At 46.8% G+C, this 14,005-nt stretch overlaps 1 protein-coding gene across 1 annotated transcript in view; it reads right to left on the reverse strand.

The window, feature by feature from the left end:
- Nucleotides 1-3,218: 3,218 nt before the first annotated feature.
- The window catches only part of prdm5 (PR domain containing 5), a 33,078-nt gene continuing 22,291 nt past the window's right edge, over nt 3,219-14,005 (reverse strand). The window contains exons 15-17 of the mRNA XM_086115665.1: nt 10,755-10,840; nt 5,641-5,745; nt 3,219-4,739 (exon numbers count right to left, since the gene is read on the reverse strand). Coding sequence (XP_085971791.1) covers nt 4,575-4,739; nt 5,641-5,745; nt 10,755-10,840 — 356 coding nt within the window. The 3' untranslated portion in view covers nt 3,219-4,574. The remainder of the gene's footprint in view (nt 4,740-5,640; nt 5,746-10,754; nt 10,841-14,005) is intronic.

Genomic DNA, 14,005 nt, shown 5'->3' on the forward strand with positions numbered 1-14,005 from the left:
TTGACTCGGACCCCCCTTAGCCTTTGACTCGGACTTGACTCGAACTTTTAGCGACTCGTCTGTCCAAAATGAACAACACTCGGTCTCCTGGTCTTTCCGTTTCAAGCCTGGCTGACCTTGGCCGTCACGGCAAACAAACGAATGACGATCCTTGCGATCGACGACTATCGGTCAGGGGTGATTCGCCGTATCTATTACTTCTTTTAATCCGTTCGCAACGTCCACTTCACCACCTTAAGGGGCTGCAATTCAGGAGTCAAAGCGTCCGGATTCCGGCGCGAGCGAATAACTCCTGAGCTTTTCCGGCCTCAGCAGTCCGCCCGGCTTTATTTCTAACAAGCAGGTGATTTACGAGCACGCGAAGGTCCCGACTGCTGCGGACCCTCATCCTTCAGTCGGACGCTTGACTTATGGGATCAAGGCCGCGGCGCGACGCGCTATCTTTTAACTTCCTGATTTGATCTGCCCTGCGGCGGACCCGCCGAACGGGCGCAATAAATCTGTCGGCGGAGCGTGCGAGGGGAGCGGCCGGCATTCCTCAATCCGTGCGCAGCACCTGCATGCCGGTTGCCTTCTTTTGATCCGTTTTCCACTTGCGTAATCACCACCCTACCGTGTGTTTGTAAATAAACGGGTGCCAGGCGAGACGAGCGATGACCTGGGCTTTTCCGCTCGCTCGTGGTTGGGCGACGGACACGGCGGATGCGTGTCGGTCAGTTGTGTGTTTGTGTGGGGGGGGGCGTGCGGTTGGACTGGGGGGGGGGGGGGGTCACGGTCAACAAGACGAGAACAACAGAGTCGCTTCATTTGTTTGACTTCCTGCGCAAGATGTGTTTGGCCACAGCAGCTTTGGCCTTTTCAAAGTGGGGGGAGGGGGGGAGGGGTTCAAGGCTGGGTTGGGGTTTCGAGCAACAGTTGGGGTTTCAGATTAGGGTTTTGAAAGTAGGGTTTTCAATTTCAATTCTTCTTGGGCCAAGTTTTGGGTTTTGAACATTGGTTACGGTTTCAGAAGGGGCATGTAAGTCTGGGTTAGGGGTTTAAAGTTTCATGATTGGGTTAAGGTTTTAAATTAGGGTTTAAACCCAGTTTAGGGTTTACAACGAGTTTTAGGTTGCAAGGTAAGCGTTTTAAAGTAGGGGGTTGGAGCCTGGGTTGAACAAGACTTAGGCTTTCCAATTAGGCTTTTAAAAAAAAGAGTTTCGTGGTGGGGTTTCAAGTCAGAGTTGGAGATTTAAAGGTTAGGCTTTCAAATTAGGGTTTGAAGCCTGGGTTTGGAGGTTTGGGTTTCAAAGTAAGGTTCACAAAAGAGGCTTTGTGGTTTTAAACCATTGCATGTGTTTCAAGGTAGGTTTTCGAGACGAGGATTAAGTTTGGATGGAAGGTTTACAGGCCAGGTTAGGGTTTCAAGAGTTTAAAGCCTGCATTAGGGTTTTCAGCATCCGCGGGTGCGTGTGTGTGTGTGCGCGTGTGTTCTGGGTTCACTGGTTAATTCACAGGGCCCAGATGCAAAACCTCATCCAGGGGACAAAGTGAGTTGGGGGGCAAAAGTTAGCACCCCTGCTAGTGTGCACGTGTGTTTATGTGTGTGTGTGTGTGTCACGGTTCAGTTGAGCAGAGTGCAAATCAACACATGAAAGGTGGGTGGGTGGTTGCGCATCCCCTCAATGCCCCCCCCTCCCACTCCCAACAGGAAACAGGCCCGGGTGGCGGCGGTGTCGTGTTACGGCCGCAAAGGGGCAAATTCTAAACATGAGCGAGGAAAGTGAGGACAAAATTATGTCAGACGTCGCTCAAGCGACAACAGATTCACTCGTTCATGTTCACGTTCTTGGTAGGGTGGGGTCTTGTTAGGGTGTCACAGTAGGGTTGCAAGACAGGAGTAGGGTCTCAAAATTGGGGTTTCAAGACAAGGTTGGAGTTTCAAAGGAGGGTTCTAAGGCCGAATAGGGTTTGAAGTAAGGCTTCAAGCCTTCGCTCCATGATCACTCTCTGGCCACCTGCGCCATGCACTGGAGTTTGAGGACGTTGTAACTTGACCTTTGACCCTTTCCGTACTGCTCCCACAGTAGCTGACCCCTTGGCTGCGGCAGCGTTAACGTCAACCTGTTGCCACGGCAACACCTGCCGCCACTGTGCGTGCCTGCGCTTGGTTGCAAACTGGCGCGGTCGGCGGTGTAATGATAATCTGTGGAAAGAGGTGGGGCGTGTGGGAGGGTGGGGGGTAATGGAAAAGCGACTTTTCCACTCCAAACGTGCAATTAAAGGCACGCACGCACGCCCGCAGTGTCGTGAGGGGATGCTCAAGGTTGGAGTGAAGCGGAGGACGAGACGAGGGAGGTGAGCGGTGACGTCACGGCTCGGCTGGGAAAGTCCCAACAGAAAATGACACGTTGGGAAAGCCCGACGTCAAAGTGGCGATGTTTGAGGCAAGACAACAACACTTGCGCTGGCATGCAATCGGAACGCGAGAAGATGAACACGGTACACTGAAAAAGTTGAAGATACGACATGACACGTGTCCGGTGAAGAATTCGGCACCTGCGGGTTAATGGATTCACCGAATATTTATTTGTTGTTTTGGGGAGGAGTGACTTTTTTTAAACCGACAAAACTACACTGCGGTTTGGTTTACCGTCCTGCATTACTTTCCGCTACCGTACACTTCACAACTTCAACTTCACCATATGAGCACACCACCATCTTGCACAACTCCACCGTTGACCTTTTCCCGCCAAACCGACCGCTTTTCGTGGGAAGACTTTTGACAACATGTTGGCGAGCATGTGTGGGAATGTTTTCATGTTTTCTTTCTTTTCCACGCCAGTCCCAAACAAGCAAACACAGACGACATTATGCTCACGACAGCTGGGGCTCCCAGCCAGACGGCTGGATGAAGGTGGCACCCGGGGCCGCATCTTCCATCATCCACCCCCCCGCCCCCCGCCGTGACGCAGACGCGGCCGCGTGCCATAACCAGAACACGGCGCGCAACAAATCCTCCGACTGCGACGGGCCACAATTTATTGACAAACACGGCATCTTCTCACACAGCTAAATGCGGCGCGCCCGTGCGAGCGTTTGCTGGGAAGCGCGCAGATCACAGAGGCACCTTAGCGTGACGCCGCTCGGCCCCAATGAAAGGCCTCAATTAGCCCGGCCCGGAATAGAAAACAGATTAACAACAAGACGCAAACACTTTTAATCAGCGTCCCGCTAACATGCCATTACACGAACTCGTCAAAAACGCTGGAGGAGAAACATGGAGCGGGACTTCAAGTGAAGAAACATGGCAATAACTTCACGCTATAATATGATATTAGCACGTTCTTCCGTCACGTTTTTTTTTTTCCCATCATGTTAATTTATCATGTCGTTTCAAAGCAACATTCTGTTTTCATGTGGGACGCTATTTCCATGTCCAGCATAAAGCGCAATCTAACTGTGCGCATGGGTGGAGTTTTCTTTATTTTGGTATTTTCGGGCACGCACAATTAGAAAGAGCGTGAACACTGACGAAATTCCATTTTTATGTAATTACGTTTTGTGTGTGTGTGTGTGTGTGTGTGTGTGTGCGTGTGGCCGCTTTTTGAGTTGGTACACATTTTAATAATATAAATTAAAAACATACAACAATAAAAACAAAAAAAAACAAAGACAAGGCACAAAGGTCCACTTTGGAAAAATTGTGCGGTACCAATTTGCACCTAGCTGCACCTTACAGGGGAAACAATTGACCATTTCATAATGTTTGTAAACAATAAGCGCCAAAGTACTTCTGGGTGGCAGAAAAGTCACTTGACTATCACGGACCTGAACTCAAAGACAGTGACAAAAACGTGTTTGCCGGTGAGCTAGCAGACAACCAGCAAGTTTTTTTTTCTTACAAAAATACAAAATTGAGACACGGAGTATTAGAGTATGCTAATTTTGTTTTTGTCATTATGAAGGTTCAGAAATAAATACTGATAAGGCATGTTTGAACCACCGTTACACTTCCATAAATTCATTAGCATGCTAACTATGTCTGAATTGCCACCATGTACATTTTTTAACTTGCGGCTAGCATTCCCACTCAATTTACCTCATGTAGCATTCCCTTTTCCACTGACGGTTCACACGGTCTCGTCACGCAGTTGCTCTGTTATGAGGACATACATTAGAAGGGATTGTTTCCTCGTGTAAGATGTGTCTTCTGCCACCCGAACGTTCGCCACGTCATGATGAAAAGGTCCACACACACACACACGAGCGCCTGATGCTAAGGAAGTTAGCAATGTAGGCCATTTTGTTGACACATTGCAAGCTACAGACGTTGCGCCGCGATCCAGTACATTTTGATAACTGTCATTCCTCGGAGCAGCAAGCACCTTTGTAGGTAAACAAAAACAACTCCCTTCCCCCCAAAATATATATGTATGCGCATCATTTTTTTTTTGCATAGTGTACCAAAAACAAGCAGCTAAAAAACAAACAAACAAACTTACTCGGGTTCTGGATAAACGTACCTATTCGGCGATTCATGCTCAACACAAACTTTGACACAGTACTGTCTGTCCTTCCAACTATACGTCCGTCTATCCATCCGTCTCTCCGTGGACGTTCTCCATGTGCACTTTGAGGTAGTCGTTGCGCGTGAACTTCTTGTGGCAAAGCTGACACTCGGCCATGGGCCGGTTGGGGTTGTGCGTCAGCTTGTGGCGACTCAGCATCTTCTTCAGGCTGAAGGACAGGTCGCACACCTGCGGGGACAATCACAGGAAAAAAAGAAGAGGATATTGTAACGACGCTAGCGCCATGGGAGTGCTAACAGCTAGCATGTTGCGAATATTGCCGGCTATATTTTCACGGTTTTCGACTTCCTGCTTTTGCAAGTTAACAAGTTAACAGCTATGAAGCTAAGCTAACAGCTATGATGGACAGACCCTCCCACCCCCTCCGGGCCACCCTGACAGCACTGGGCAGCTCCTTCAGCCGGAGACTGAGACACCCGTGCTGCTAGAAGGAGAGGTACCGCCGCTCATTCCTACGTTTGCCGCCATATTTGCGAATTTCTTCATTGTGAGACAAATAAAGGGTTTTCTTCTTCTTCTTCGTCTATACTTGTGACTTGTGTTCCATGTGCTCTATATTTAAGAAAAATGTGTGTGTGTGTGTGTGTGTGTGTGTGTGTGTGTGTGTGTGTGTTGGGGGGGGGGGGGATAATGTCTTCCTGTGATCATGTCAGTGTGTTTAGTGGACAGCAGGGCCTGGCGAGATCGCTATCACTTGTGGCTCCGCCCCACATCTGGACTCGCTCCAGAGCATCTCTCAAACACGCGCAAACACACACATGCAAATACGCGCACACGTATTTGTAAAAATGATCTCGATAGGCAGGACAGTTGCTTTGCTAACAACTAGCATGCGAACAACCGGCGCGGAGCCAACGAACTCCCGCCTAATGTTGCTCAAGTGAGAGTGAGAAAGAAAACTTTTTTATCTGCAAAGGACTTTGAGTTTGGATCGGCGGTGACCGGTGTCACACGCTGAAGACAGCACAATTGTGACTATACTGTTGTTGGTTTTACTTTGGAAGGAGTGCACTTCCTGCCATTCTCAAACAAACAGTTTGGCGTCGCGTGGAGGTGAGGGCACACTCACGTCACACTGGAAAGGCTTTTCTCCCGTGTGCGTCCTCATGTGTTCATCCAGGCCTCGCTTCTGACTGAAGGCTTTGTTGCACTCGCTGCATTTGTATGGCTTCTCCTGCAACGCAAGCAAGCCACACATAGAAACAACGTTACATCGCGCACGAAAACATTCCCACACACATGCTCGGCAACGTTACAAAAGCAAAAAAGCGGGGACATGTCGCACTTCCAGGTAGAGATTTGAACGCGTATCAGCCAGCGTGCCTCTACCAAGATGGCTTCTTCATCCTCTGCCAGGGCGTGGCTCAAATCCGCAGGCCCGCCCACACCATGACAGGATGCCGCCGTTCGTCGCCACAAGCGCCCTAAATCGCTGTGGGTGCGATAGCAAAGGCTATGGGACACGTTGAGAGCCAAGTCGTCAAGGCAACGGGGGGATGGGGGGGTGAATGCAGGAAGTTGAGGGCCTGGGAGAAACCGCTATCATGTGGGCGGGGCGCGGCTGACACGGGATACAAAAGGCGGTGTGTGTGTGTGTGTGTGTGTGTGTGTATGCGTGCGTGCACGTGCGCACCCACATGGAATTCAGGGGTGTCCCAAATTTTTTTCCAAAGGCATCAGACAAAAAGTGGAAGGATTTAAAGCCGACTTTGACATTGTTCACCTTTAATTTATTGATAGAATGGAAAATTTGATATTGTTTGAGAAGACGGTTGAAGTTGAAAGGTTAAAGTTGAAGGGCCGGGAAACACATGGACGCGGGGCTCGTCGCATACCCACAATGCATCAGTGCGTGTGACCCCGGCTAACGCGCAACATCTGTACCCGTCGACCTTCACTCCGTGCCAGCTGTTCGGCCGGGTGACCTCTGACCCCGATGGAAAAAGGCAAAGCTGAGAGTCTTTGTTTGTTTACAGGGGAAGAAAAGCTCACTTCCGCGCGTGGCGTCCTCGTTTGTAAAGCCACGTGCAAACAGGAAGTGGTGACTTGGGCGGTGGGGGGGGGCGGGACTGCAGGGTGGCAGACGCCACGCTAATTGTGGGTTTTCTTCACCGAGCGGAGTGTCAAGGCTAGTAAGCGCTTCCAAAGGGAACAACTGGGAGCCAAACTTGATCACCGGGAAACGTCAGCTCTCCAGTGTCGAAAGAGATCGTCTTTGCCATTGATACAAGTGACAGAGAAATCAAAGCATTAAAGCACTGCACATGTTAAAACTACGGCAGGAGCGGCAAAGGCTAGAAAAATAAAATCATCATGCGGTCAAATGCTGCGCTTTCTGAAAAAGAGGACAAACTATTGATGTGATGACCTCAAAAGACAAACGACTGATGTCAAGCTTTCTGAAAAGGAAGACAAATGGTGCCGATGCCATTTCCCCAAAAGGAAGCTACGCTGTTGATGTTGCGCTTTCCTAAAAAGAAGACCAAGTATTGATTTTGCACTTCACTGAAGAGAAGACAACCTCTTAATGTTGCCGGACCCTCAATGTTGTACTTTTCTTCAAAAGAAGACAAACTATTGATGAAGCACTTTCCTGAAGAAGAAAAACCACGAGTAACATTTTTCTATAAAGAAAAAAAATGTTGGAATCCCCCCCCCCCTGCCCACCAAAAAAAAGAAAAAGAAAACATTGTTCATTTTGCACTTATATTCTAAAGACAAAAAAAAGAAACAATTGAAACTAAATATCGAGCATCTTTTCAAGTTTCTTAAAAAGAAGAGGTACGTACAGAATTGATTGGGCACACGTTTGAATGGAAACTTTTCCACTTTGTTTTGCTTGTTTGTGCTGGTGGTTTGTTGTCATTGCGCAAAGCGTGCGGTCGCGCAGCTTCTCATTACGCGCGGAAGTTTCCTTTCGGGAGCCCTTTGAAACACACGCGGCGGCCCGCGCTTGCCTTTAATTGAGGTTGACGCAGGTCACCGTTGAAATCAAACAAAAACATTGGTGCTGGATGATTCCCCCGTGACCCGCCGTTGGCCCGCGCAGGCAGCTTTTAATATAAACGTGGACTCGGAGCGCCGCCGCCGCACCACTGAACCGGTTTTAAAAAAACCCCAAAAAAACCCTTGATTAAAAAGCTGCTCGTAACCGTTCAAATGTGTTTCATTCGGACTCAGCGTCGATGCGGTTTTGCGGCCGAACGCTCGCGACAAAACGTCACCCCGAGCCATGCGTGCCTAGGTTGACGACTGGCGGGTTTGTGATCATGTGAAGTATGTTTGGGGCTCGTGAGTGGCTTTGACGGAGATACGACACTATCTGCAGTAAAAATTGTGTGGTCCTTGGTGGTTTCTGAAATAAAAACGTTATTTCCAATGAGGTTTACCAAAGAGTTGTTTAGTTCTTTTTTTTTCGTGTTGGAAACACAGTGTACTGGAAAAGTAATTTTTGTTGAGTGTGATCTGACAAGTTTTTAACTCATTTTCAGGGGCAAAATCCAAAACTGATGTCAGTTTTGATCCATCACGTTTTCAGGAAAAATATGATATCGGTGTGTACGTACCATATGTAAATAAAGCAACAAGGTGGAGTAGTTAAAAGCTTTGAAAACTAAAAACAAAAAATGAAGTCGAACTTTATGTTACACGGCTAAGAAAAAACGCCGGCACAAAACCTCTTAAGTGCGACTATGCTAGCTTTCGGTTTACAGATATTGCAAGTACTAACCTCTTGGGAGCTGCACACACCTCTCACCTCAGGGTCTCAATTATAACCGCACCAAAAACAAGTTGCCATGTAGCTGGAGATGAGCCCAATAGTAATAAGCTAGCAAGCCTCGCAACAGCTAATTAGTAACATTTTGCTTCTCTGGCAAGCTGTAGAAAAAAAAAAAATTGACGTGCCGTGAAAAAAGACAGACTGCAATTTCGCAGCGTGACAATTTTGATTTGAATCAGTATAAAAATCGAACTCAACTGATTTTTTTTTCAAATTGTTCCCCAGTGTAACAAAGCCGTCAGCTAGCAGGCGCGGCTGTCTTTCCGGCTAAATAGCGCCTGTCAAGCTTTTTGCGCCTGAACTCGTCATTAGTTTTACTCGAAACCAACGCTGACTTCATTTGGGCTGCGCCGCGGAAGCGTTGAGGAGCGTATTTCACCGTGAGCGAAGGCAGAGCGGGCGGCTGGGAGTCGGGGAACGTTCTAATCAGCGGCGCGTTTAAAAACGACATCTGCGGGTTCTGGACAGCGTTAAAAGGCGAGCTAGCGGAGCAAGTGAACGGCGTTGACACAATCCTACTGTCACGGTCATTCATGGACAATGATACGACTCCAAAGAACACCTTTTAAAAAAAAGAACATTTAAAATAACAGCATACAGTATTTTACAGTTTAAAAAAGTGAACATAAAAGATAATGTAAAGATCGAAACAGTTTTTCCTTCCCTTGCGCTGAACTTCACCTACCTGACTGTTTTTGACCTTTTTATCACACTTTCAGTTGCTCTTCCATCTTTTCGTGAACAGCCGAGAAACTATTTTAACGGCCTTTTCTGGCATTTATCGACACCTTCTACTTCAGTCCAGCGCACGCAGTCGAGTCGAGCGCTTGTATACTTTAATGGACATTATTCGCGTCTTCTTCTCAGCACTTGTTTTCTTTGAGCCCATAATCATGAAAAAAAAATGCAAGCATAAAATAAAACAGATACGTTTTGCAGTGAGCTAACCACGCGGCAATGCAAAACCTGATCGAGCGGCAGCTCGTGCTTAATGGCAATCAGACAAAAGCCTCAAAACTCTGTTGAGAGACACCTGGACACGCTAAAATTATCCTAAAATGGCCGATCAAACCAAAATGGCAGATTTCCTTTTGGGGGTTTTCAAGCAGCGGTCTTTGAGTCTTTTTTATTTTATTTTTTGTGGGTCTACTCATGATAGAAATGCTGACTAAATTAAATATAACTATGTGAAACCAGCATTAGGAGCTGATTTATTTATTTATTTTAACATTTTTGGTGGCACCAAATGTACCTTGTACACATTGTAAAACAATTGAAATGCACTTGCCAAGCACATGAACGAAACGGCGGCAGAACTTTCCTTCCTGCTCCTCAGTGACTTGACTATACGTTCATATGCCCGTGTGAAAAGTTCACAACCGCTTTGTTTACCCAAAGGGTAAACAGCAGCTACTTTTAAGGATGACAACGTAGCGCTAAGACGCAAAGACAGCGAGTCTGGCTACTTTCACAGGCTTATGTATTCTATCAATAATGGGAAGGTTTTTGTCACCGAGGACAAAAAAGAAGAAAAAACAGTATCGACGAGCTGTGGAGAGGCCGCAGGACAACCCTCGTCGGGAGAAACAGTCTTCCTGGAACGCTGACAAGCTCATCATTTACGATTACGAGCAGTCAACCACCCCCCCCCCCCCCCAAAAAAAAAAAAACGTACAAATAAAATAAATAAAAAAATAAATTGATATTGTTTCGCAAGTCCTGTTGCTATTAGAGCTCCACTGAAAAGTACTTTTTTTTTTTTGATCGTTTGAATCAGGTGTGCCAGAGGATGGGAAACATCGAATTTGGTAACACATGCATGCAAGACAGGGGCCTCGAACGACACCCCTGATACGCAGTGGACACTATTCTCTTTCTCAAGAAGTCCATTTTTAAACAAGGTGGAGTTTTTTTTTTTTTTTAAGTATAATTGTTTTGCAATTAATCGCTAAGAAGGGATTGCTTTTCACGTGTTCCAAATGATTTTCTAAATGACTTTCTCAGACATTCCACACAACAGTGTTTCATGACATTTTATAGGGTGTAAAGAACTGAAAATAGTCTTTTGTAGAATTTGCAGCATCAGGAGGTCTGATTTACTGAAATCCAAGTCCCATACTTTTTTTTTTTTTTAGGTGCTACTTAGTGTTTGACAATTACCGATCTCGGATATTAGATTGAACTTGTTTTGCAGGTTTTCCAGCTCCGGCAGATTTCAGTCATCGAAAATGAATTGCTCACATAGTTAAAGTCAAGAAATTGGACATACGTTGCGTGCTTAATATTACCATCACGTCAGTAATGAGTCTGACGGTGAGACGATCCAGATGTTCGACGTGAAGCACTGAAGACAACAATACAAGATGTCCAAAGGAGAGAAGAAGAAGGGGCGGGAGACTTACTCGAGTGTGCGTGCGGATGTGCATCTTCAGGCCGTCGTTCTTGCTGAAGGCTTTGTCGCAGTAGGGGCACTGGTAAGGACGCTCACCTGAAAGATCAGATGATCGAGACCGTGAAATCAACATTTGTGATCACTGGAATGCTTTGCGTTGGACCAGGAAGTATAACGATGTCAAGCGGTAGTGTTGCTAAGCAACGGAAGGGAATCCGCGCTGGACATTTTGTCCATAAGCAAGGTCGAAGCAGCAGATAACGTCCCAAGATTATTTTTGTAAATTCACTATTGTGTGGAGAAAATATGGTCACTAGAATGAATGATTGACAATTTTGGACCTGTACCAAAATTGACTCAAATTGTACCACTTGTAGTGCAAAACAAGATAAAACAAACGAGGTGAATAACCGCCAGAAAGGACACACGTCTTTAATCAGGCGGTCCCGAAACAGCTGCTTCGACTGTACGTCACGCGTTATCTCTGTGTGATCTCCAAAGCCGACTTGACCCAACTACTGGCGGAGAGCAAGCCTTTTGCTTTCTGAGACGCACACGTTTGTGTTGGCCAGCAAAAAACAAAAACCTCCTGGCTCACCGTCCCGCCGCTTCGGGGAGCACTTCAGAGGCCGGCCTCGTTGGAGTGAAAAGCGACTCCGGCCAGAAAGGGGGGTTGGGGGGGGAATCCCTCTCCCCGACTGATCCCCATCCGAGCGCACCCCCCAATGATGACAAAGGGGAAGTGACAGGCTGTCAGTCAAAGTCTGCATGGACACATGGATCTATTTTAGAGTGCGCTTGATCCACTTGCACCACACTTGATTGCTGATCTTTAAAAAAAAAAAAAAAAAGCAGCAGCATGAGGTCAGTATTTATGAGCCATGAAAACTTTTTGACAGGATCCACTCAAAATGATCCCTGGACTCACATTTTATTGTGAAGATCGGACGTTGTGAACAGAGTCAACCATATGTGGCATAAATGTATCAGATATGCCTTAAATTGGGTAACGCTCGTCTACGAAACGAGGTTACCGGCGGTCGATTTGAGATCAGCACCGCTTTCGAGTAGAAGATAAAAGGTGAGGATCTTGTCATGTTGATCGTGGCGTAAAGAAATGCCAACAAGTTTAGGCACCGAACACTCCATCGTGTGGGGTCAACAGATTTATGCGTCTCCATAGCGAGATTATAGTGTTGCGATCGCGAGAAAAGATGATCCGTCGATGGATTGCGCGGCAAACGTCATGTACAAAAGCAAGTGACGGTCAACTCAAGCCATGTCATGGCTCCAAGTCGCTTTTGTTTTATGGGTTTCATAGAAAAATTCAACTGGAAGTGATAAACGGCTTGAAGCAGGCTTGCGTGTTGGAGGGGTAAAACTATTATTATTATTATTGTTGTTGTTGTTGCAAATTTTCGCCTATATCAGGCGGGTATTATCTCCTGTCACCGGCTAATTTTTGCATAGACAAGCAAGCGCTGTGTTTGAGGTTAATTAGCTGCATTGGCTCGGGAATGCGCCGCACGAAGGCTCTCAATTAAGAGAAAGGTGTCCTGGGGAAAACAATATCTAATGGGCTCTCCGCTTTCTCACAGCTAAGCAGGCCAGGCGGCATGTAGATGATGACAATGTCATAAAATTTATTAATTTTTTTAATTGTTTCATTAAACTCTAATGATGACGTTGCTGTCGTGGCACAGGCGTGTCGACTTTGAATGACAGTATTTATTTTGAACAGATGCATAAAAGAAAACATTTTTAGGCCATTTCGTTTTACGTTTGGATTGCGGCGGAGGTCTTTAATTGTACAGGGGAAAAAAAACTGTCTGTGATATTTAAAATGAGTTCCGTTGCATGGCTAATGCAACAGCAACCACCAAGGGGGCGTGCGCGTGGCTTAGTCTCCATGAAGCTGCTTAAATAACAAGCAAGTACACCGTGCAGTAGTTGCCTGAAGTCATTCGACATACTGAGAAAAGTACAGCAAAAATCGGAAATGAGGACAACCATGGTGAGGAGCTTGTGCCTCGAAAAGAATCAACTTTCAATTAGTTCTGGCGAACTAATTGAAACACTTTTTTTGTATTTCATTTGAACCGCCTTTCAACGTGCTCCTGTTTTTGAAGCAGTTTCATGTTCAGCGGTTAGCTAGCTAACAACTAGAAGCTAGCTGGCATAGGTTAGCGGGTGCGCGGCGGCCGGGCGTGGCCGTCGTCTGCGCCGCACGTTAGCGGATGAGAGCCGTCGCCTGCGAGGGCCGCCATCCAAAGCCACAGCGTACACTGACTGGCACACTGTGCTGCGCCGCTATTAGAACACGCTAATGCCTTCCCCAGGACTCAACTCGCCACTGCACACACGCTACATGAGGCATCGGGTTTATTTTCTTTCAAAACACATCTGGCCTTCACATTTTCCTGTTTGTCAACAAGTAAGGAAAAAAAAAGGCTGGCGGACTGAAAGCGCACCGGGACAAAGGGGATTTTCGGGACATGTTGCGGTGCGTCATCGGGCTGCTTAAGATGATGTTTGCACGCCAACGTGTTTTGCGGCGTCGTGTCACTGGGCTCTTGCGGGGGAGCGTTCTGACCTGGGAGCCTTTGCGGTGTTTGAGTGAAAAGGCCTCATGGAATGTTCGAAAAGAGACCACAGCGAAAATCTGACATTTACCCCGTTATTTAAAAAGTATTTCCACAGTCACTGGGTACGCCGTTCACTCTGAACTCCCTTCCCCCTCAACAATAAATAACTAAATAAACAAACAAAAAAAAACAACAATAGTTTTTGAGAAATGAAAATGGTAAGCCGTTAACTGTACTGACCTAAACTGGGCTGAACTATGTTGCTAACCAGAACAGCAGAACCAATTTCGGTCGTCCAGATCATGCGCGTTATAAACGAGTTTACACACGGAGTGCGAGCTTTGGTTTACAAATGAGCAGGGTTCACTGCCGAGTCTGTTTGAACTGTCTTGCTAAGTACATTGCTTATCAAACCAGCTTTTCATGAAAAAGAAAATAACAGGAGATAGGTTGGCCCACAAAAATGTGCACAACGGCGAATTTGCAAATGTCAGGGGGCGGGGGGGTTCACCGTACTGGATACTGGCTTGTTCCTTTGGTCTCAGTTTCCTGGACCGTTGTGGGGTGAGGGCGCTTGGTATTTGCAGGCGGAAGTAACAACTGCACCACGGAGCTGCGACCGCTCTCTGTAACCGTGTTGCCTTTCACCACTGAGGTTGAGTGAACGTAACGAGAA

Source organism: Hippocampus guttulatus, chromosome 7, assembly GCF_054856545.1.
Source record: "Hippocampus guttulatus isolate MCC_2025c chromosome 7, RoL_Hgut_1.0, whole genome shotgun sequence".
Taxonomy (NCBI): domain Eukaryota; kingdom Metazoa; phylum Chordata; class Actinopteri; order Syngnathiformes; family Syngnathidae; genus Hippocampus; species Hippocampus guttulatus.